This window comes from Echinococcus granulosus, assembly GCF_000524195.1.
Source record: "Echinococcus granulosus chromosome Unknown EG_S00006, whole genome shotgun sequence".
NCBI classification, from domain to species: Eukaryota; Metazoa; Platyhelminthes; class Cestoda; order Cyclophyllidea; family Taeniidae; genus Echinococcus; species Echinococcus granulosus.
In genome coordinates this window covers 1,814,155-1,837,675 of record NW_020170386.1, presented here as the reverse complement: position 1 = coordinate 1,837,675, position 23,521 = coordinate 1,814,155, and the positions used below count along the sequence as shown (strand labels likewise).

The following is a 23,521-nucleotide window of genomic DNA, read 5'->3' as shown; positions in this document are numbered from 1 at the left end:
AGTTAAGACCCTAACCAGCTTAATAACTTGGAGGTAATTTAAATAGAAATTTACCAGGATAAAAGTACAGTAGCACAACCACAAGTATGAAGATTAATTTAACGAAGAACGATTACATGAATTTTTTGGGGAGGTTCGGATCGGACCATTTTTTGCGGGGATTGGTCAAGCTTTTGCTCGGCCTCTGTCTTTCAGGTACATTGTATTGAGCAGATTTAAATGCTTCTGGTCTGTTATTGGGTTTTTTATTAAAATCTCTCATTATGGCGAGCTTGAAAAGGCTGGAAGGCCTACGATCAGACGTTTCGCGAGGCGGCAGCTGTTCCGCTTCCTCGTCAGGGTCGAGGTCCAAAAAGGAAACCTTGTTCGCATCCGCATCGTCCTTTACTCCGGGAGTGGACTCACATTTGAACGGATTAACGCGTGGTGTCACTTTGGCGACCTAGAACGTGAAACACATCGCTGGATGGTGCTCATAGATCTAGTCGCTTGTGGACTTGCAAAATTTATAGGCCGGTCTAATCGTCAACAGGTTACACGACCAGTTGCGCGTCTTTAACAGGCGAATAAGGGGCAGAACTCCAGCCCTCACTTACTTTGGGCAGTATATCGCCCAATTTGGGTTCCGGAATATTGGTGTTGATCTCAGGAGTAGGTAGATCAATGAGATGCAGACAGCGTCTCAGGCTGAGCCTGTTTTCAGTACCCAAAGTTGTCGTCCTGATGCTCGCAGGCGTACAGTTGGGGGTGGTTGACGCGGCAGAAAAAGATTCTGCAATCGATGAACTGTGTGCGGATTCCTCCAGGAGGCGCACCATTTCGGACTCCATTTGTGTCGCGCGACCCTTGTAGCGCTCCACTTGTCTTTCTAGATCAGCGACGAGTTTGGTGGACGCTGCATGGGCACGTCGCAGTCGATGTGCGTCCGTACGGTATTTCCGCGATCGATTTTGTGCCTCAGATAGCTCCGCACGAAGAATAGCCACCCAGCGAAAGAGATTGCATATTGTTTCGGGCGAATAATCATCCTTCTGGTTTTTATACTTTTGCATCAACTCGATCGCGGCATCTTCATTTGCTGATTAAAAAAAATGTTCGAACTTGAGTGAAATACATCGTCTTAGTAGGTGCTATATTTTTTGGGGCACGCAAGATCCAAAGTATAGAAAATTCCCTCGACCGATAAGTCCGCACGTTTGATGAATTACAGCTGTGGTGCAAATTAATGAGTAGTCACTACGCGTATTGCAACGTTGTTTTGCATGAACGGAGGGTGGCTTCAAACAACGGTGAAGGTAAATACATATTTGGGTGATGCTACTGATCGTTTTCACTTGCTACGCCGCTGAGGCTCGCGCTACAACTGTGAACACAAGCAAATGGGATCCAAGAGTAAGGGGGTTTGACTCACATCTGACGAGGACCTCGATGTCTTTCAGTTCGTTCGTTTTTTGACGTAGTTGGAAGCACTCGTCCTTTATCTCCTGCGCTTCCTTCACAACCCTAGAGTAGCCAGCCAGTTGCATTCTGTCAAGTGAATAGCATAAGCTTTAATGAAAAATCACAAAAGCAGCTTTAGGTAGAATACGAGTAACTTATCTGGGGCACACAGGATACTACAGATCAAATTAGTGTTCCAATTAGGCACTGATGGATCTGAACGAGAAATATGCTGAAAATACATGAAGCAACTAATACGACACATCTGGACAACTGCTTGAACGAAAAGTACAGTACTAAAGTATCGATGAAATGGCTCTATTTAGTGCTACTGTTGCCAGGGGAAAATGGGACCGGTGAAGTAGACATCTCACCTTGCCTGAAGGCATTTTTGATGTTCAAGTCGATAGAGTTCATTAGTCTCCCGATAGAGTTCAGAGATGGTGTTTATTTCGGTTGCTTGTTCGTTGATTTTCTGCTCAGCTAACTTTGCTCGGGCTTCCAAGACGGACAGTGCACCACGAAGTCTCACGATCTCCAAATGCGCCGACGAAACATCACGAACACTTGAGGGTCGCAGCTATGCGCAAAGTAGTTACTTAACTGTTGCGTTCAACCAGTGTAAAGGGACAAAATTATACTAATTTGAAAAGTGTGATGCACTGCAAAGAACTTGAATGCATCCGCAAATTCACATAGTGATATCACTGGATGAAATGGCTTTACTATAAGTGGTTGGGGAAAATCGCTTTGTTAGAACCAAGTGATACAAAAATATTCCACAAAGGTGGGTCTTACGCCATCAGCGTGATGGATACTTTCACCGAAATCAGAGGAGCCATCAATAAACGAAAAGAAAAGTCGCGGAATGATCTCTGAACCAAACACCACGATGCGGCACTGGGGACAAGTGGAGGAGCTTTCCAACCACTTCTTGATGCAGGTTGCGTGGAAAGCATGACCACAAAGGAGGGCTGATATGTGTTCGTTTGTACCAGTTCCTAGTACTTCTTGACATATGGAGCACTCAGCAAGTATCATAGTGAGTAAAACGGCTAAAAGACAAAATTATAAGCGTTTACATTGATCGAGGTATATAGCAGAAATACATAAAAAGGAGCAATTAGTGATCTGTGATTGAATATCCATAATGGCTAGATGAAAGTAAAATAATGGGGACGTCTATTCGACTCAGATTTGTGAAAATGAAGTGAAGTAGGAAAACATTGTCCTAGGGTTGGTATCACGTGCAAGAGATGTCTTTTGAACAAATTCGATACTATAAAAGCAAATACCATGATACGTATTTTGCTGGAACACCCGGTGTTGATATATTTTAATTGTTACAACTGACAAGAACAAACAATCTGCATGAATAAAAGTACTTTCGAGAAACAAAACTGCCACAAATGGCAAATTTGAGGTGTACAGAGAATTCTATGGCAAATTCACCAAATCAAATAGGTTGGAAAATACTAGAGTTGACAGTTTACGTTTTAGAGTACTGATGAGTACAAATTGCACGCTATGTGGAATAGTAAGCGAGGATGAACTTACGAAAAAGATTGGGTGATCTGTAAATAGAGAAATTATGGACTATAAGCCCATAAAAATGGGACGATTTGCAAAAAAAACAGCAGAAAAGTTCACGTGCCAGGCAGATTTGAATTTACGACGTCGGGGTCAGACTGCCAATTGTGATGCATTTGCAGACTCGAGTGGATTATTTATTTCGAAAGTATTCATACAACCCATTCACTTTTACAGGAATTTAGATGTAACGTTACGTAACCAAAAAAGTAATAGTGGCTCCAGATTTGCGGAAAATTATCTATAAATTTTGTTTTATCCTATCTCGATAGTTTATTTTTAATCGCTGGAACCTTACGTTTTTGCCTTTTTGACCGAACTGCAACATGGAACTCCTTAAAACAATTTTGCGACGCATAATCACAACGAATTCATTCGCTTTACCCCAGCGTCTCTTTCAGAAACTTGCCTACCCCCCTGCCCGTGCACCCTCAATTTTCCCGACTTTGATTAGTACTCCACTACCAACGTCTGTAGACCTCTCGGTAGCAATGAGGCCCCCCAGCGCGACCCTTCACCACGCCTTGGCGTTCACCCGCCCACCTCACACACCCCTCCACCGCCCACCATCCCAAACCACGTGCCTCCAGTGGCTCGAAGGGCGGCAACCCTCGCTAGCAGGCAGGAGATTTAAACTAGTAACGACACCCACCATATTTGCTTCCTAACTTATAAAATAAATGCGTGACGTTAAATCTGACCTGCCGGACGTTCCCCACGAAGCGTATATTCTAGGAAAGGCAGGTGGAAACAACCATTATGGAAAAGGTGGCTTTGGTCATTTGGATGATTTAAATATCAATGCATTACAGTGTGAAAAGACAAGAAAAATTGCAGCATACTCCGCAGACAAATGTTGGGCTTGTATCAAAAGGTGAATGGTTTACAAAGATGCCAACTCCGCAGGAAAGGGTTGCACATATGTCCAAGTATGGTCGATAATTGGCTTGTTTGAGGTACTGGCAAGGAATGAATGATTTTACAAGTATACAAATCAAACAAGACAAGTATATGGCAAATAAATCCGACTTGGATCAATATGCAGGGAATAAAGCTACGACGCTTTTGAGACGTACCTGGCATTTTCAGTGTACACTTCATTCGTTAAATTGGTATCTCCAGAAGGAAGGAGATATGATCCACTTTCAATATGATGGGTGCTAGAGAAGAAATCAGTAACTAACACATCGTGAGGTTCCCTGACAAGCAAATCGGTACGGAATTTAACCGTGGATTTGCACATGTCAAAAGAGCACAACTTTAACTAAAATTAGATAAATGAACAACCGATTAGTACGGTGTGTACCAACCAGGATGGGAATGGAACGGACACTCACAAATTCTACGATATTTTGCCGACTTTCGTGAGTCAACTTTTCCAGGAACTGAAGTGCGTAATAAGAGTATCGATCAGCAACGAACACGCCAATGGTAGAATCAAAATGATGCTAAAATTGGTCATTAATTGTATCTGCGTCAAAATACCGCAAAAGAGTCTTCTCCAACTTTACTACTGCCAATTGTGATGACATTTGGAGAATAGACTTGACTTCCCATCGATTCAGCTTGGCAAGAGTCGGTAATAATAAGCATCTCATTGTATCTATTAATGGACAGCTGATAAATTAACACCACACCTGCGACGAAGCCACATTTGGTTGACAACATCGGCTAGTTCGACACTAGATAGCTCATTGTCATCTTGAAATTTCAAGAACCCGTTGCCACCGTGTCCGGTCATGTAAATGAGAATGTTACTGTACTGATCAGTGTTGAGTTTTTTGGATGCGGGTGCCGAGGGCGGCAGACGACCGGTTACGACTCTGATGAAATTCTCAACGGTAACTTCATAGCCACGATAGTCCACCTCAATATCATCACCATATAAATCAATGGGATTGTAGGCACTCTGATAAACGGTCCCCGGGCGCGGATTTCTCATATTGCATGCATATGAATCCCCAATCATGAGAATTATTTGACTACATAATAACGATGGAGAAAACGTGCCACACCTGTCTGGAATTCCCATTCGTTTAATGCTGCGATAAACACCCAAAGTATTCCCCGCATGACGGTAGTTAAACCAAAATCGCGAAGTCTCTACCAAAACGGCCCAGTTATTTGTATGATTAGTGTAGACTAGATTTATTAAGATTATCAGGATCTACATGTCACATTTAGAAACTACGCTCACCAACCCCAGGCGCTTCATCTCGCGCGGTTAACTTAAGTAATGAGTAAAACAAAATATGCTTTTAAGTAATATCGCAACTTTTTATAAATTTTAAATCAAAAACTATGTAAATTTATGAAATAACTTACTTTCTGCGCGGAATTTGTACTTGTTGCCCGAAGACGTCTAGTGGTTTTATTAATGGGTGCTGATAGTGCGCTGGATTTACCGTCCGGTTGGCTATACAAGTGGACAAACTATCTGAAGGGTTATCGCAAAAGGTGGTTTGTTTTAGAGAATGGTTTGTTTTCTTACTACAGGTACATGCCGACCACGACTAACTTCTTGCTAATTAGTAATGCCAGTGCGGTATCTCATACCTGCATGGGAACGATTGACTTAACAAATGTTACAATTTCCCAGAAAAATTCGCCAACGTCTTTTGTTTTACGTGAGAGTCGTGGCCGTTCGTACCATCTGAAAGCCTTGAATGAACAGGATAAAAGACGCTGGCTTGCAGCCCTTACTTCTGCTAAGTCAAAACTTCTCCAAAGTATTAATGGTATTTTCTTCCCTTGAACTTATCAAAATTGATATCCTGGATTTCGTCTAACTTCCTTTTACCATGGTGTTCTACACTTTAATTTTTCTACGGATTTCTTAATTTGACGATATGTTTAGTTTTTTTTTGCCTTTTCGAGCATTATCAATTATTGATAGTCGCTGTCGTTGATTGGCATGGCACCTGCTTTTATTGTTATCTGTTGTAGTTGTCATTAAGTCTTTAGTAGAATAAGGTTTCCTTTTTTAAGATGTGGCTTCGGTAATGGTGCCTTATGGGGGTTCAAAACCTCCATGTAATTTCTTACGCCTGGCTCTATGTCTCTTTGAGTCGTATCTGTGCTGGTTCCGTGGCTTCCTAAATCTTGACTGAAACCATTTCTGATATACACGTTTTTTGATGTTTGATAAAATCTTAAAAAAAATTATACCACGTGATTAATCGTGCGCTTGTCTTACTACACGACTGAGCTTTCATTAAGACGGGACTGCCTTGTTTTTGTGAAGCCCAGGCGGGTACACAGGTATTTTAACTATACAATTTGGTGCCTGCGATTCTCGATTCGTCCCAAAAAAAACTCGATATTTTTTTGATCATACCAATTTGACACAAGCAATTTACGTGACTCTTTCCCGATATTATTACAATATTTTCAGACCCTGAATCTGATAGTTGTTCGGACGACCTAAATTCTTACGTACCTTCGCGACACTCCGCAGGCAGTAACAAACTTGTCCAGAACAATTGTGCTTCCAATTGGCGCTCTTTCCGTCCCTTTCGACGACGCCATCGCCAGATCATTTCCGTTGCCTCCGTATCTGAGGGCTCCGCAGCTGTTGATTCAACTGCTCCAGAGGTCACGACAGCATGTTCGATGGTCAATCGGTCACGTGTTGTAACAACGGCTGTGGGCGAAGTGGTGCCCTCCGATTCTGAATCCGGACCTCCCATGGCTAATGGGTCACGCCTAGTGAAAAGCACTGTGAAGGGTATCGCATGCCTTCAGAGACTACCTACCTCCTCTCCCTCTATTCCTATCACCTATTCCCCTCACCGACGTCGTTGTACAGTCAATTCTGGCTTGACTAATGAGTTACGCGTCACTCGGGAGTTCCAGCATCACCTCAATGCCGTCGACTCGGCCTTCGATAATATGGTCATTCAAGCCAATCATGTCCTCGGCTTTATTGGCGGAATGACAAATGCCTCTGAAGGGGATAGTGATAAAAGTTCTGTCACTGTTTCTCTTTCTGCGTTGGCCAATCTTCAGTCCATTATGGACGAGCTTATAAAGGTAATTTTTTTAGAATTATACCTACATATGGTCTTTGATTTCGATCGCTGTTCTACATTTTAGTGTTCTTTACTCGGCCTTAAGAATTGTTTTATCACTTGTCAAATTTTTAATCGCAAAACCAGAAGTTTCCCCGTATTCTTCCTAGTTTCATGTCAAACTTTTTCCTTCCTCAATATCATGTCTACTGGTGTAAGTTAGAAAGCAGCTAAAGTTGAGCTTTTTTGTAGATGATGTTTCAATAGCCTGCACTTCAGGGCATTCACGCAGGCTCTTGTGCTCAGCACCTGCTCTTATCACTCTACTCGGAGTCATTTTATTTTCGTTATGCGTTTTTTGATGGGGCGTGCAAAACTGATTATTTTGATGCAAATAAAATTGGGATTTTGCGGTTAAACCATTACGTGTGGAAGTAGCCGATTTAATAATTGGCCTAAGGCTGACTGGTCACATTTTGCCTATACATGGCGCTGAAGAATTTTGAATTGCCTTAATGAAGTCACTCACATTTTCGCTGATGAAACAAGTGCTGCTAAATTGCGAAAACACTACATATTAGTCAGTTACGTTACCCCTTTCGATTTGGGCTACTCAAACATTCAAGCCGTTACATCTGTAGCCGAAATTGGATGACACCTCCTCAAATATTTTGGTTGAATCGTAAAATGTGCATACAGTAATACTTCTTTGAATAGTGGTTAACTGTGTAATGGAGGCATTTCTATAGCCCAATATTTGATTAATGCCTCACAGCTTATGTTGCATCTCGGCCTCTTTTATCAAATTCCGATTTATTCTTGTCAAATGTTTTATTAATGTTCATCGCCACGAGTTCGCCTGTTCTGGCCCACCTTTTTGATAGTTACGACTCTTTCTTCCATGGAATACGGTACAGAGTATCTTCTAAGGATTAGCATTGTTAAAAGACGCCTACTGAAAGCAATTCGGAGCCAGTGATGAATTTACACATAAGTGGGTTCTAAGTTATTTTTTATAAAATTGTCCTCTGGAACTGCTCTGAGTACTACCTCTTTTGGCTCGCGTGATATGCGCTTAGCAGGTCTATTTTGAGATAAATCATTTTTGTCCTTTTCTATCATAACTTTGCGCTTGCTTGAGTTAATTGTGTTTTTGTGATCCCGCACTCTTGTCGGTCAAAAGTGAACCTCCTCAATGGGAGTAGTGGTTGGCTTGAGTAGGTATCAACGCCCGTAACTTTTTTACCGAGTTAACTATTGGCAATTACTCATGGTCCTTCGTTGATTACACAAGCCCTTGGCTTGAATATTGCACAGGGAGGTTTGATGAACGAACTTCAGTCGCCTTTTAGCGCATTAGCCTACATCACCTAGATTTCATGCGGCAATGTAACACAAGTCTCGTGACACATATCACTTCAAATTAAATTGAATACATCTCGTTCTACACAGACGATGCTTTCTTCCTCGTCAGCGCATCAGTTTAGTATTGTGTAGGTCACGACATTGTGCCAGTGTTACTTCACTTAATTTAATTGATCTGCGTAACGGTGATGATTGCAATTTGGCTCCAGACCGGAGTTTCCGATATCCGGTTCCCTCAAGTACACTTTTATTATTCCTACGCTCTCATTATCTAGGTTCTACTTGAGCAATGAACTTCACCAGATAGACGATGCGGTTAGGCTCTTATCATCCAATATTTCAACTGATGATATTACCCTTCTTGTGATTGATAACTTTCTAAAATTTGAGACTTGCAATGGTGGCGCAAAAAGTTCTAAATAGAGATTTTCTTTAATACCTGTAATGTATCTTTGTTCTCTCAGCAGATCAAAGCTCTCAGTCGCTTTTGCTTCTATAGGTTGGAAATCATAAAGCACTTTTGGATTGATTCTCGTTTTTTTTATTATGACAGGATTCATTTAAATTCTGTTCTTTTTATGTCTAACCCAAATAAGTTACATTTAAACCCTGACACCATTCATTTGCAGCTTTGGCAGTTATGCATATGTCTTTAAACGACTATTCTACTAAGAATTTCAAAGACAAATCAGAGGCTCCATGAGTTGTCAAGGTGAAGCTAATGTTTGAATTATAAAATCTTTTATTAGCAAATAACGCTTTGTCCATGATTAGATTTCATGATCCTGCCAATCATTTTTTGACTAAGATTCCTAATGTGAATTTGATGGAGGCGTTGAATAATACTACGAGTGGTGCATCGGGTTCTTGTAGACCTGTCAAAAGACTATGGTGGCGTGGACAGCCTCCACGGAGTTGTTCCAGCGTCGGTTGGCGACAGAGTACGACAAGTCTTCACGTCTGGAACGAACTGTAGAGCAATTGGCCAAGCAGCATCGGGCGTTGGAGACGCAGTTCTACTCCAGCTACACCTCCCTCACCAGCAACCGAACTACCTCCCCGCTTTCATCCGATCTTCGCGGTCCCTCCCCTGCCGTCTTCCAGCGCGACGCTGCCCGACGTACGCCGCTTTGCCCATGTCGCCTTAGCTATACTTTGTCACGTCTAAGTGCACTGTGCGCTCGTATTCACTTTCAAATCTTCCATTTGATTGAGGTAAAATCTCTGCTCAATTATCTTTCTGGTACCTAGGAAATATACTACCGTAGATGGTGCTGCATGGCTTGCGAAAAAAACACGAATTGCTCAATATCCTGTCATTTTTTTACTCTCGGATTTTAATGCGATTTTCCTGTACCTTCATTCGAGTATTGTCCCACAAAGTGAGTTTTAACGAACAGCTAATGTCAACTTCGTTTTGGTCAATCTATTTCGTGGTAACAAAGGTACGGCATTGAAAGGAACAAAACTCTTGCTCATTGGATTTAAAACGTGGTCACAAATGTTACATGACCTCCAGTTCTAGTTTGGATTCGTAGGTGTGTTTGTGGGCATGCTTTTGCAGGAATGCACTCATTCAGCAGCTTAGATGATGTGTTCTACGACGCCGAGAGTACCGTTTCGTCGCCCCCGAGCCGTGTAGGTAGGAGTAGTTACGACGGCGGCACCAGCAATGACGCGATGTTGCTACACCCATCGTTCGCCTCTCTGGGCAGCCTTCGCAACGTGGACGAGTCATCGGGCAGCGACGAAGACGATCTGGTCACCGCTGCCGTCGAGGAAGGCATCTTTGCGGTCCCTGGGGGGCGACCTGCCTTCAACACTACCGCCTGCACTCCCCCCACCACAGTAAGTCCCTCTTCTCTCTTCACGTAAATTAACTTCTTGTTGCTTTAATTCCTCCCCGTACTCAAAATTTATTTTACCTCCAAAATAAGTGAACACTGGACCGTGGTTTCATATTTCTTCGCATTCATAATTACAGAGTTGATGTTTGATGATGGTGATACATTCGAATGCATCTAGTTAAGTGTTCTTTGTGTATACAAACTAGTGTTAATGAAGTAAAGGTAGATTAATTATAAACGAATTTACTTAGTCTGAAACAAAGGTGAAATGTCTCGTCAGACTGGATTCAATGCAAAGTACTCGATTTCTTGAATAGAGCAAAAGAAAGGATCGAAAGAAATTGCACTGCTGCTAATTCGGTTAAATAAAACTAGATTCTGACTTAGAAATTGAACTAGACTAGTCGCGTTTAGGTTTTGCTATACTTAAGATCCGCGAAGATGCAAAATGTAGCTTTGTTAGTTTTATCAACTGAACAGGTGATCGGTCGTGCTCATAATCTATAAGCTAAGTGGTAGTGCATGATTGCCACGCATTTATTTTTTCGCTATACTAATACGTTATTCAAGATCACAAAAGTAGCCACTGTGGCCTGTGATCAGAAAAATAAACTGCTATTTGCTTTGCTTAAAGAACATGCATGCAGTTCTGGAGTACCGAGACCATATCCTAAACGCAAATACTGCATATTTTAGTATGTAATGCCTCGTGATTACATATTTCACCAAACACAGCCCATTATTAACACAATTTAACAGCAATTACATCTCACGTTTGATGTTATCTTCGTTTTACTTCTCAAATTTGTCTTCCAAACAACATATTTTAATTCTTCAACTACATTTTACGCTATTTTAATTTGAGGACTATTTAAAACATGATCGTGATTCTACCACTTAAAAGTGTTCAATAAAAGATAGATATGTTTTGTTCCACAAAATCGAATCTTCAGATTTGTGCTACGCTAGCTAGCGCCACAAAAACACCTAGCTTTGGGGAGATCATTACCACGTGTTGATGATGACGTAAAATTTAGCATCTTATGAGTTTGGATGGCTTTAACAGCATTGTGATTGTATTTCTCTCCCCAACCAATAGTACGCAGCTCTTTCTCGTCTCCTCCGTTTTGCTGGAATTACAATTGTTGATAATGTCCGGCTGAATGTCTCCTTTCTGTTCGTTTTTAAATTAAATGAAACACGAAGTATGCATCTTTTAGCCATTTATACTGTTCACATTACTGTTTTTCAAATGAAACCTCGAGTGTCTGAGCAACTCTATCCTTCCTCTAGGGTGCTGCTACGGGATCGATTTGGGTTTTTCAGTGGCAGCATTTCTCTTGATGATTATTTACTGAAGAAAAACTTGCAGACTGTTGCAAAACGACATCTAGGCCATTTTTCATCAAGACAGACATTTCCCCATGCCTATCTGTAAAGGCATAAAATTTGCTTTAATCTACACTTGCACTTTCTTCGAATCTGCGCAGTAGTTTTGCAAGTAATTGCTTGAAAAATCCCACCCACGGCTCACTAAAAGAATCATTGGGGTTTGTTTTAGTCATACATCTGTTTAATTCATCCCTGAAGAAGGTAATTTTCTCCCCTTTGTCCCTGCTTTAACTTTTGACATTCTGGGCTGTAAATTGACTCCCCGTTATTCCTCTCTCCATTGGGTCCTGTCGTGTAATAATTGGATAAGGCCTTGACATATGGAAATGGAAGTTGTTTTTTAATAAAGGAGTTCTTATGGCAGCCTGGTGTCTGAATGCGGAGAACTGAAAAACATACTCCTGACATCGCTAAGACTTGTGTGCACAGCGTTTTAACGTGGAGTGTGTGATTGACCTTGTGTATGTATTTGCTTGCCCATCTACTTGTGTACATGCACGTAAGTAGTTCCTCGTAGGTCGATCACGTTCGCACATCCACACCTATTTTTGCGCGTTCCAGTAGGCATGCCCACACGGCGCTGCTTTCCTGGGGCTGAAACGGGGGTAGGAAGAAGGTAGGGAAGCGAACTGTCGGACATGCATCTTCCGCTACCATTTTCACCCAGCAACTTCCTATATCCCATCTTCAATACTGTACTCCATTTCACTCGCTTACCTCAGGAACCAGACTACTTTCTTTGGAAGTGGTGTCATTCACACGTCTTTTAAAAAAATGGAATCACTGCTGCCACCAGCGTGTGCTAATTTCACATTATTATTCAGTTGAAAGAAGAGCTATGATTAGAGATAAGTGTTTGTGTCTGTTTGCCTTATGATGTTTCGCTAATTATTCGTTGCAGTGTCAGCCTTCTTGTCATTGCCGTTCCTACATCTACTGTCGAAAAGCTGAAAAATGTCCCACTTCGGTATTGTTTAAATCACTCATTGTGGTTTGATTTAAAAGGACCACAACAGCGTGCTTGCTTGGGCTTTTACATCATTTAAAACTATTAATCGGACCGCGTAAACAAGTTGTGTCATAATACATTTCATCGAGCTTGAAAGTGTTCTTTGGAATTTACAGTGGAGTGCGATTTCTTACCTGGGTTCATTTCCTCACCAAAACTTCGCTCCCTTGTCTGCATCCCTGTTGGATTTTCTAAGCATGAGACATTCCAAACTCTTAATCTAAGTCGCCTTATTAAGTTACATTTCTTCATCTTTATCACTAGACAAACAAAACTTAAAGCTGCCATTTACGACATACTGCTTCTTGCGCTTTAATTCTTAGTTGAAACCTAACACAATATGTCGACATTATATTTATTTTCTTGATGTTTTCCAAGCTTACTAAAAGGCAGTCCTGAAAAAGTGGCCTGGAGTAGCTTGTGCCTATTTCTTGAGCGTAAATGACCTGTTTTCCAATCCGGATAGTATTATCGCGTAATTTTGAAAACAACTTTTGAACGATTGATTTGCTTGTATTATCGAAGCTTCTGCCCCTTTTTTCGCATCTCTCATTTTTATAAAGCAAAGCAATTAAAACGATTTTGTGTTGCTGACGCTTTCTATCGTCTTATCCACCGAGAAGAATGCTTTCATGTTTCTTTTGGGCGAATACCTGCACCTATACTGCAACCTCGATGTCAAATCCACACTTTAAAAATTTAACTCAAGAGCTCCGCACATTGAATTGAATCAGCGAAACATATCTGCTTGGAACAAATAACTCCACGTTGCTTTTGCATGGTTTCCTCTACATTCTGAATAATCCTATACGATAAAGAAATAGCGAAGTTGGTTACTTATTTTCTCTTATGCCATAGCCCTTTATATGATGTTGTGTTTGAATGCTAAAATTTCCTGTCACTAAATAAGGCGGATTGGAACAGCGTTTTTACTTTATTTTTAAATTTCCCACCTATCATGCTGTTGAATTTGAGTGCCGAGATTGAACGATTTTGTGGAACTAATTTGCCTAATGTTTGGAATCCCTTGTGCGTTTGTGTGTATGGGGGTGCTTGCGTGAAAACTGAGGAATCCTGCGGTGAGACTATTATGATTACGTGACCCTAATGCCCTCTCGCCGGGATCACCCGGAGGTTGTCTTGGTCTGTTGGTTTGCGCTGATAAACAGAAGATTGTGTGCTTTTACGGAGCCCGTGAACACAACAGGTCTGATACATAGAAATCGCGAATGTATCCACACTTCTGCCTCGCACACGCATCTCTATGCCACTGTCACGACCTGCTTCGACCCTCATTGGTCACTCGGCGTCAGTGATGTTGGCGCAAGCCACAACTATCACTGCAGTCGCTCGTAGCCAGCCACCTGCGTTTGTGTGTAATCGTCTCTCTTATCTCTGAGGCGTTCTCTTGCTCACTGCAATCTCTTCTCTCCAATCATCCAAACACCCCTAATGGTACGTACCTGCATGTTAAACCGTTTCCAGTAGCGAATTACTGTTTTCACACATATCTTTCGTTGCCTTTTATCTCATTTGGTGACAACCTGACGAAATAGTGCTGCAGATGCGCTTATTCATCAATGTAAAGTGTGTAATTCTTAGTGTCTTGATAATTTGAGCATGAATATCGCTGAGTTCAAAGCATGGAAAATATGTGAATACCTTGCATCAGCTCATTTTCCCCGCGCTTTCTTTGTGGTGGAAAGGGTGTTGTTTATTTTACCAATTCCTCTCTCATTAAAACCTCCTTGCTCTAGTCTAGAGTCTCACTATTCACCATCAAATTTCAAAATATATAATACCCTTTTTTATTTCAGACGGCACAAGGTTAAGCTGATACACACTTTTGTGAATAAATTAGCCTTGTCACCTTGTAAATTCTGACAAGACCTCTCACCTGATAATTTCGTTAGTTCTCAAATCCGATTGTTCGAATTCTGGGTGGGCTCAGCTGCTGTTTCTGTACTTCCATTTCGATGTGATCCAGAACCATATATGATATAATTTCATTTTATTAGAAGGCATGTTTTCGGTCATGTAGATATAAAGCTGTTTTTTTAAGTTAGACCACTCTTGTCCATGAATTTTGCAAAAGGTGCACTTTAAAACGGGTCAAAATCACATTCTACTCCGGAGAACGTAGGAGAAAATTTTCAAGAATAATTATTTTGAATATTAATAATTCCGGGATTGTTTACCGGCGTAACTAAGTTTGTTTCTCTACCAAATGACTTGCTTTTAATTTTCTGGAAAAATTTCCGGTGGTTTTGAAGCCCTGCGAAAAGTGCAGTCTTGAAACCTTGCTACATTTAAGCTTCGCACCAATTCTGATGTTCGGCAGTTTTTTGTGGCCACAGCGTTAGTATCAGATACGAAGGCAAGACCGACAAGTCAGTGTCAAAACTACAACTTCATCCAATTTGTGCTGTGCGTTGTGTTGCCCATCCAAATCGTGGTGATGAGTCGTCGCCGCAGCCGTTGGTAAATCACACGAATAAGATGTCCGTCCTGACTTGACAGGCTGGCGTAAAGGTGGGATTAGATCCCGCATACGTCGGTACCTATCGGTCACCCAAAACTAACCTGGTGATTGGCCTCCTCTCTCCGCTCTAGGCTCGAATGAATAGGGCAGGGGATCGGGGAGCGAAGGATGAGGACTCGAACGAGGGAAGAGATGGTGTTGCCAGGTCTCCGGAGGGCTCTGCAGTGAGTCCCAGACATCAGCGCCGGACCTCCATACCACCTCGACCGCGCATCTCCCTGAATCTCTGGGGTGTGCTAAAGAACTGCATTGGCAAGGAGCTCTCCAGAATACCTCTTCCGGTGGGTTTTTCATTCAACAACTAAAGGGGATGTTCTCTGCTTTTGTATTTGTGCACTACTTTTTGCAAAATACAGGATTGTATGGTGCACTATACTCCTACTTAACTCTAATCTTCCAAAATTGTGCATATAGCTTGAAATTTGTGTGTGTATGCATTGTGTAGTTTTTTTATTCGCTTGTAAATCAAGGTGTTGCCATGGAAGGAAACAAGCAGTACACTGTTATTCTTACTCTGTTGGGCACAAACATTCAGCGTGGTATTTATAAAGCATTAACCTCCCTTTTCGGTTATATGAGTACTCTTTTACGTAACTGATATGCTTACCAGCCCGTTTTTACAGCTCATTTCGGATATAGTGAGCAAAACGCACCGTTGCTATTTTTAAACTACGCTCTTCTTTGTTTGGTTGAAAAGTACATCAGTTGTCCAGTCGGTGCTCTCAGAACAGCGCCTTGATGGTAACAGTCCTCCACATTACCGGGCTTAGCGTAAAATGTAGAAATTTTCTAAAGGTGTGCTCAATACAGGCACCGGTATACAAACTAAAGGTGAGATTTTTATGTGCATGGAAGTAGTTGTAAAACGGTTCGATTGCACCGAGATTAAGGCGGTGACCTTGAATCTAAAAAATCGTAATCTGTGCATACGGGCAATGGAATGTCCTGAAGAAATCGCTGATGACTGTTTTGCCTATCTGCAAAATACCTTTTGCATAACTTAATAACGCCCTTTGATTTCAAAATCAGTGGGTGGGCGCGGAGTGGATATTTCGGATTTACTTCTTCAAGAGTTCTGAGTGTGCTTATGGCTACTATGAGTTTAACACAAAGGCGATTTGTATGTCAAGTGTTACCCATTCTGAAGGCAAATTCCTGATTCCGATGCAAAGGAAGATGCTGTGTTTCGTGCCAAAAATTGACGTGACAAGTTTTATGTAGGCGCATGCATACATGCCTCGTTATTTTTTCGCATCAACCAAGTAGAATCCGGGGCTACAGTAAGCCGCATAATTTCTTCACCCTTCGTACACCATTGTAATCTATCTATACTGAAACTATTGAAGTATGCAACTCTTAAAGTGCTGCTAATTTTAATGCCCCCGCTTTTGAATTTTAGGAAATAAAGGAGAGCGTTTCATTAAGCCACCTTAAGCGTACTGGATTTACAAATGGCAGAGCACTTTTTAGGCTTTCCGTGCCTCATGCAGTTTTTGAATGCTCACGGTAGGTGAACTTCAACGAACCGCTATCCTTTCTGCAACGCGTGACAGAGGACCTGACTTATTCCAAGTGCCTCGACGAAGCGGCTCAGGTGGCAAACACCGATCCGGTGGGACGAATGGCGTGGATCGCGGCATTTTCAGTCTCCTGCTATGCCACTACTGCGGTGCGCATGAGCAAACCCTTCAATCCCCTCCTTGGCGAAACTTACGAATGCGATCGCTCCGACGACTTTGGTTGGCGCAGCTTCGCTGAGCAGGTGGGTGGTCCTTCCCTTTCTTCTTCTCCTCTTCTCGGTATCATTGAAATTTATTTTGCTCTTTCCAATGTGGTCGAATGATCTTTGGCTTTGGGTGATTATTTCCTGCTCCTTTGAAAGCCCCCCGTTTACGGTCCTTATTTGCGCTTCAGTCTAACTGTCTTCATTGCGGAATTTCTGTGGTTGTTTGACTGTCAAGCCTGTCTATTACGTATTGTGCGAATTCTCTTCATCACATGAATTGGTGAAGCTCTGAGAAAGCCCAGTATTTACCTCACCCATGTGTGTGTGCTCACGTAGAACCTTTTTCTTAATGCAGGTCAGTCATCACCCACCGGTGGTTGCCCATCACTGTGAGTCCATTCGCTACGGCTGGAAGTTCTGGCAGGAGTTCACTGTGAACAGCAAATTCCGTGGCAAATATCTTTCACTTATACCTAAAGGTAAGCTGTGTATATTATTCCTCCGTGAATCTTTTCGTCTAATTTAAATGTAGACGAGTTTTCTCGGTGTCCCAGTTGTCATGCCCCTGATGGCCTTCAGATAGAGTGTCTAAGGCCTTGCGATTGATTAACATAGTCATTGGCAACGAACTTGCATTGTGAGCATCGAAAGTACCCAAAATCACTGTCTATTTATTGACACTTTCTGGTGCTTTTTAAATCTAATTGTCCTGGCTACTCCTCCAAAGATGTAGATACGGATTCGCGTGGATTAATCTCCCATTTTTTAACTTTTATGGTTTTTCATCCTGAAAAATTACTACTGAACTGCTGTTCACCTAAGAAGCTTTCAGCGCTTTCTCACGCTTCTCTCCTTTGCAATTCCATAGTTCTTTCTTTTCAAGAGGGAAAAGACGTGTTCTATTGTTCCTATATGAAATACATGAACGCCTAAAGTTGAATTTTGCTTATCCAATGGTTGTACAAACTTGTCTTCAAACTCCTTCCCAGTCCCATAAGAAGATCGCACTATTTGTTTCTCAAAAAGTCTCTTTACAGCTTTTTGCTAAGGGGGGGATGATTGATTAGCATCCCTGGGGCCACTTTTTAGAATGCTATGTTATGAGAAAAGGGGTGCATTGAAACGCTTTGGTTCTCCTCGTTCCAGGGGGTACTCATCTCCTCTTCAAGGATGGTCAGCACTATACGTGGTCCAAGGTGACAATCACGGTGCACAATATCATCGTAGGGCGGCTGTGGGCTGAAATTCACGGCGAGACCGTGATAAAGAACCACAACACCAATTACACCTGTCGCATGCACTACGAGGCGCACTCTTACTTCTCCCGTGACCCAGGTCGACAGGTGCGTGGCTTCTTCCTATCATCCTCTAATACCCAAACACACCCCTACCAAATAGTAGTTCTATATACTACTCTTGTGTCATTGAATTTTGCTTTCTATGGCGAGCATGTTTCATCTCTGTTTCCCCTAATCAATGTCTGATCATTCTTCTAATGTGCTACCTCAGGTAGAAGCAGTCACTCCAGCTTAGGAGCTACGGTAATCAGCGCAATCTTGTTACAAACGTCAAGCTAAGTTTAGGAGTCATGGACTGTTTCCTCAACTTTGGTAATATGGTAAACAAATAACTCTTATTTGCATTATTTGAATTATCTTAGGTTTATTTTCCCCCAAAGAGGTTTGGGCCATCGTTTGCACCTAATGTGGTTCAAGTTAGTTGTATAACTAGTTGGCCTAATCGGTAAGCATGTTTAACAAGGGGCACTTTTCCATTCGATATTTCACAATCACTTGATCAGTAGGCTCTATGGTATCAAATTGGTCCTAACTGAATGTAAGAAGGTAAATGTTTTGCCAACTGTGTTGTTCCCAAGTTTTTAGATGTTCTGCTTTTCATTATTCGAAGTCCCATGACCCAATGCTTAAAAAGGATTACGTGCGTTTTACTCAACTATTATTGTTTTTTCATAAATGATGTATCTGCTGGCAATTGGTTGAATTTCCATTCTTCATCGATTCTTGAAGTACACTTTCTTCACATCCTTTAAATTAACTTTTAAATGCAATAATGTGAGTTCATAGCGTTATATGTCGTGAGGACAGCTGGATGAATAACTGCTTGCAATCTTATTTAAATGGTGTGCACAATCCTGTGAGGAATTTATAAGTCAATTGCGTTTCATCTATGTTGTTTGTGCTTGCCGCTATCAGCTTATGCATGAGTTGTCACCACGAGAAATGCCGTTTGAGTATCGGGACATTTCATGATGCACCGTGAAATACTTTGCAAATATTTTAGTTTGGAAATGAACTTACCTTGGTTTTAATCGTTGCTTTACGGACTGTTGCTGACTTAAATGAAGGCTCGAGCCATGCTCCTGATTCCTTCTCTGCAACGCACTTTCACGGTTTCTTTTTATTTAAAATGGGAAAACCATTTAGGGCGCATGCCAGCCCCTTTCATTACTATAATTTCTTTCTTTTGAATGCTCATAGTCTTTAGTATTTTTTTCTTTTGAGATTCTAGTCGTCATTTTGATATAATTTTGGAGGTTTTTTCTGCCAATTTAATATTTTTCTTGAATTTTTTCACTACCGTCGTAGACATTCATGTATGACATGTGGAGCCTTAAGTGATATTTATCTTGTACTATGCGCACGGAAGAAACGTTTTTCACTCGTACAACAAGTCTCAATCTTTACATTTGAAGCTGTGATGTGTTGACTTTCATTTGCGGTACACGCATAAGTTTTCTCACGAAGGTGCCTCGGTAGCTAGCGAGGTTCAAGCACTGAAACTGTACTTTATAGCGCTTTTATAATGAAGACAGTTCACTAAAAGTCCAATGAGGTAGCTACAAGCGGTAGGAGAATTTATGAAGCTTAAACTGAAAGCGTGCTTATGAGAATTGTGCGGTAGTAAAAGGTTGTACGAAACGCACTTGCCTGAACACACTTTTGGTGGTGTCTTCTGTCACCTTTTTTTCTTTCAAAACGCGAGTGCTTTATCGCCTTCTTGCACTAGAGCAGATTTAGATTGGCTGCGATCTCATCGCCAATTAAAACGAAAGCATTGCTGACATTCCAATAAGATGCTAACTTTTGGTTTCTGTGAGATTCTTGACGCGGCATGGCAGAAGTTTTGTACTACATTTCCCAGTTTCCACTTTTTTAAATGCTTATCAACGGTCTTATTTGCGTTGAGAATCTTTTCACTGCAGCTATGCCAGGCGTTTTCAAGGTCGAAAGCCCTAAAATCGCCTTAGTCCTTTAATTCTTACTTGTTTGTCGCTGCGTGCAGCGTACCTTTAAAGTATATTCCACCAACCGCATCCACACTGAAAATAGTTTGTTCTATTTTTGTTTAAATCTGTCTTAAAGTAAGCAATTAACTTATATGCGATTTCAGTATCTCTGCAAGGAAGAAATTCATTGCGGCTCTGAAAGTTCATTGTTGGATCTTCGATACACGCTTTTTATGCGAGTCGTAAAATGAAGCAGCGATTAATCGAATGGCTATATTTTGTGAATAGGCTGCAGTAAATTAGTTGCAAAATTTTGTAGTCTCTACTACCCGTATTTGTCTCTTCTTTCCTTGCCTTAATATTGTGCAAATTCTATTCCCATTGACAAAGTTTTTTGTTAAGCCTTTTTCGCCATTTTGCATGTGCTGGCGGCGCTGGCCGCTATCTTTAGTATCTCCGTGCTCGTCCTAGCCACACGTGCGCGCTCATGCGTGCAGATGCAAGGTAAAAAGCGCAAACCCCCCATCCACACGCACGAGCTCAGATTTTGAATTCACGGTATCCTGCCAACGTATTCAGTCTTAATGGCACTAGAGTTACCCCTGAAATCGAACCAAACAAACCTCTTCCTCTATCATATACCGAATTCATGCATTAACGAAATGTGTGTTGAGCCTCATGACATACTCATCCTCCGGTGATGTGTACCATCCTTAACAGGTGAGTGGTTTCATCTATGACCCTTCGGGCACTTTGGTGTACAAACTCAGCGGCAGGTGGGACAACCACGTAGAGGGCTGCGCCGTATCCCCAGATGGAACACCCAAGGGCTCATCCACTGTGCTTTTGGTTGTTGAACCGCCTCCTCCCAACTCCGAATCGGTAAGCTCAATCGTCTTTCTTCATTGCTTTACTTTTCTTCCTTGGGGTAGTGCATCATGATACCTGAAGGCTATCACTTTGTACTTATGTAATAACCCTAAAACTTTCAATGTATCATCAGAGCAGTTGTGCAGATCTTTGTTTACGGTCATAGTTACCCACTAGAATGAAAATAAAATTTTGCTTCTTCAGAGAAGTCTTCTAAGTGGGTAGTTATTGTGTAGATTACCGTAATTAGTTGCATAAAGTTATGCAAGCTAGAAAAATGAAAGCCCCAGTACTAATTATCGTCTCTGCGCTTTGTTTATGTACTGTTCTAGTTTTTATGCACTGTAACCTGTGTAGCTTGCCGTATTGGTTTCGCCTTAGTGGTATGCTGCTGCCCAAGAGCACTGTGTGCTGTAATTTGATACATTGCAAGCGAATCTATAAATGCCATCTCTTGTAAAAGTGAATATGCGATGCTGTTAGATTTTCGTTCTCTTTTTCAGACCCAAGTGTGTCTTATATGATGTTGTTTAATCCTCTCCATGGGTGGACGGCAGCGCAGTAGAACTTGAAATCGACTTGTCATTTGAGTGGATCAGTGACTCACCAAAAGCCTATTTTCTTCAGATGTACAATTTCAATCAACTTGCCATTGAGTTGAACGAACCCGAGCAGGGCGTTGCGCCTACTGACTCGCGTCTCAGACCAGACCAGCGGTTGATGGAGCTCGGCCGGTGGGACGAGGCGAACACTGAGAAGGAGCGCCTCGAGGTGAAACAGCGACGCAAACGACGCGCATGGGATCTCTTCGAGGCAGGAGGTCAATTTGCATTTCTGTTTACTTACAGCTTCAAAAGTAGCCTGTATTTACACACTGGTGTCAATTTGTGCTTCTACCCTCCGACTGCTAGAGGAGCCTCTAGATCCCGAATGTGGGCCACCATACACTCCGGTCTGGTTCTCCTCCACCCATGATACCTACTTCGACGAAGACTGCCACGAATTCAACGGGACATATTGGGTGGCGAAGGCGAAGCAGGACTGGTCAAAGTGTCCCAACATCTTCTAGTCTTCCCGCTTTCTTCTGCATTGGCTGTGATCGAATCAGGTTTTCTCTCCCATGACTTCCCACTCTTTTTTGCTCTCCTTGCCTCCATCTCCTCCCACTGCCTGTTTTTTTGTCTTGACATCTATTTTTATTAATCTAAGCAAGCTACCCTTTGTTCTCCCTACTCTCATCACCCCAACGCAACTGCTGCTGATGTAGAAAACTAAAAGGCGCGATTTCTCACTTCCTCAATCCCCTCCCTTATTTTCCATGCTTTCTCAGTGTACACAGTTGTTCACTAGCTCCTTCCTCTGAGCCCTGGGATGCTTTTGGTGTGTTTATAGACATGTGCTCATATTTTACGAAACCAAGTCTTTCTATGACAATAATTCCTTTCAATTTTCCCCTTTTTGCCTCCGTTCAAGTGTTTAATTCTCATCTATCGTCTCTTCATTCATTCCCTCTTATGGAATGTTCATCACTCTTACCTCTTGCATATTAAATCATTACCGGTAACGACTGTCTACCTCAATTTCTTTCTCCACTCCGTGAGTTCTTGGGCAAAATCTTGTTATTCAGATGAGGATTTTTAATTTCTAAATCTCAAGTTAGCTCTATATTAGCCATGCTTGACCCTAACAAAATGTTTTTATCTATTGTAGCTACAAGGTTTAACCTTAAAACTATTAAACATAAATGTTTCTATTACAAGAAAGTGGTATGATAATAATCTGAAAAAAGTGGCTGAAAATAACGACTTGCTATGGGATTATTCCTTCAATGAACAATTTTACCCCATGCGACAATAACTTGCCTAAAAGTATCTTTTCGTTTTGACTTGAGAACAAGTAGTTGCAGCTAGTTTCGGGGGGCTACTGTTACCTTCTCTGGGTTTTGATGGATTTAGGCGGAACATTTTATCTGTGCATCTGATAGTAGAGGTCTGCCAACGAGTTTATCCTCGATTTTCCTCAAGCAGTTGTTTAAGTTATGCAAATCATCCCTTTTGAACTGGAATTAATATCACTTCAACCTAAATGATCGGTTCAAAACCCACCCTGTTTAACTGTTTTTGGGGGAGGAACTTATGAGGTGGGAAAGACTTATGGTCTTGATTGTGATAACCTTACCGTCCCATTTCAGCTCATTAGGCATTTTGGGTAGCCAAGGTTGAATCATGCCACAGAGATGATAAAAGAGTTTTATAGCTGTCAACTATCTGCTGTTCTAGTTTATCAAGTGGGGGTTTCAAAATAGTTCTCAACTCCCCTGGACGATTAAGCTGTCCCACTTATCCATCCAGGAAGTTTTCTCTCTTGCTCCTTTTCGCGTGTACCAAATTACTTTCTGTTTTAGGATTCAAAGATTAAAACTCCTGTAGTTATTTGGTACCTCGCAAATTCATGTTTGGAGATACTGGTACACCCAATCTAAG

General features: G+C 41.7%; 3 protein-coding genes across 3 annotated transcripts; 1 reads left to right on the top strand and 2 right to left on the bottom strand. All coding sequences in view use genetic code 11, as the record gives it.

Annotated features, from left to right (window-relative positions):
• Nucleotides 1-112: 112 nt before the first annotated feature.
• EGR_01701 (TRAF-interacting protein) lies at nucleotides 113-2,481 on the bottom strand (the record flags this gene model as incomplete). Its single annotated transcript, XM_024490950.1, has 5 exons — nucleotides 113-442; nucleotides 597-1,078; nucleotides 1,412-1,527; nucleotides 1,815-2,020; nucleotides 2,239-2,481. 5 exons carry the CDS (start codon nucleotides 2,479-2,481, stop codon nucleotides 113-115), a joined length of 1,377 nt encoding a protein of 458 aa, XP_024354815.1.
• Nucleotides 2,482-3,913: 1,432 nt separating this feature from the next.
• On the bottom strand, nucleotides 3,914-4,972 carry EGR_01700 (GPI-anchor transamidase; the record flags this gene model as incomplete). Its single annotated transcript, XM_024490949.1, has 5 exons — nucleotides 3,914-3,989; nucleotides 4,107-4,294; nucleotides 4,341-4,478; nucleotides 4,516-4,633; nucleotides 4,668-4,972. The coding sequence occupies 5 exons, from the start codon at nucleotides 4,970-4,972 to the stop codon at nucleotides 3,914-3,916; spliced, it is 825 nt and encodes a 274-aa protein (XP_024354814.1).
• Nucleotides 4,973-5,407: 435 nt separating this feature from the next.
• On the top strand, nucleotides 5,408-22,107 carry EGR_01699 (Oxysterol-binding protein 2; the record flags this gene model as incomplete). Its single annotated transcript, XM_024490948.1, has 11 exons — nucleotides 5,408-5,768; nucleotides 6,425-7,062; nucleotides 9,279-9,525; nucleotides 9,970-10,253; nucleotides 15,267-15,476; nucleotides 16,706-16,957; nucleotides 17,277-17,400; nucleotides 18,068-18,264; nucleotides 20,889-21,050; nucleotides 21,666-21,858; nucleotides 21,950-22,107. 11 exons carry the CDS (start codon nucleotides 5,408-5,410, stop codon nucleotides 22,105-22,107), a joined length of 2,826 nt encoding a protein of 941 aa, XP_024354813.1.
• Between the last annotated feature and the right edge of the window lie 1,414 nt (nucleotides 22,108-23,521).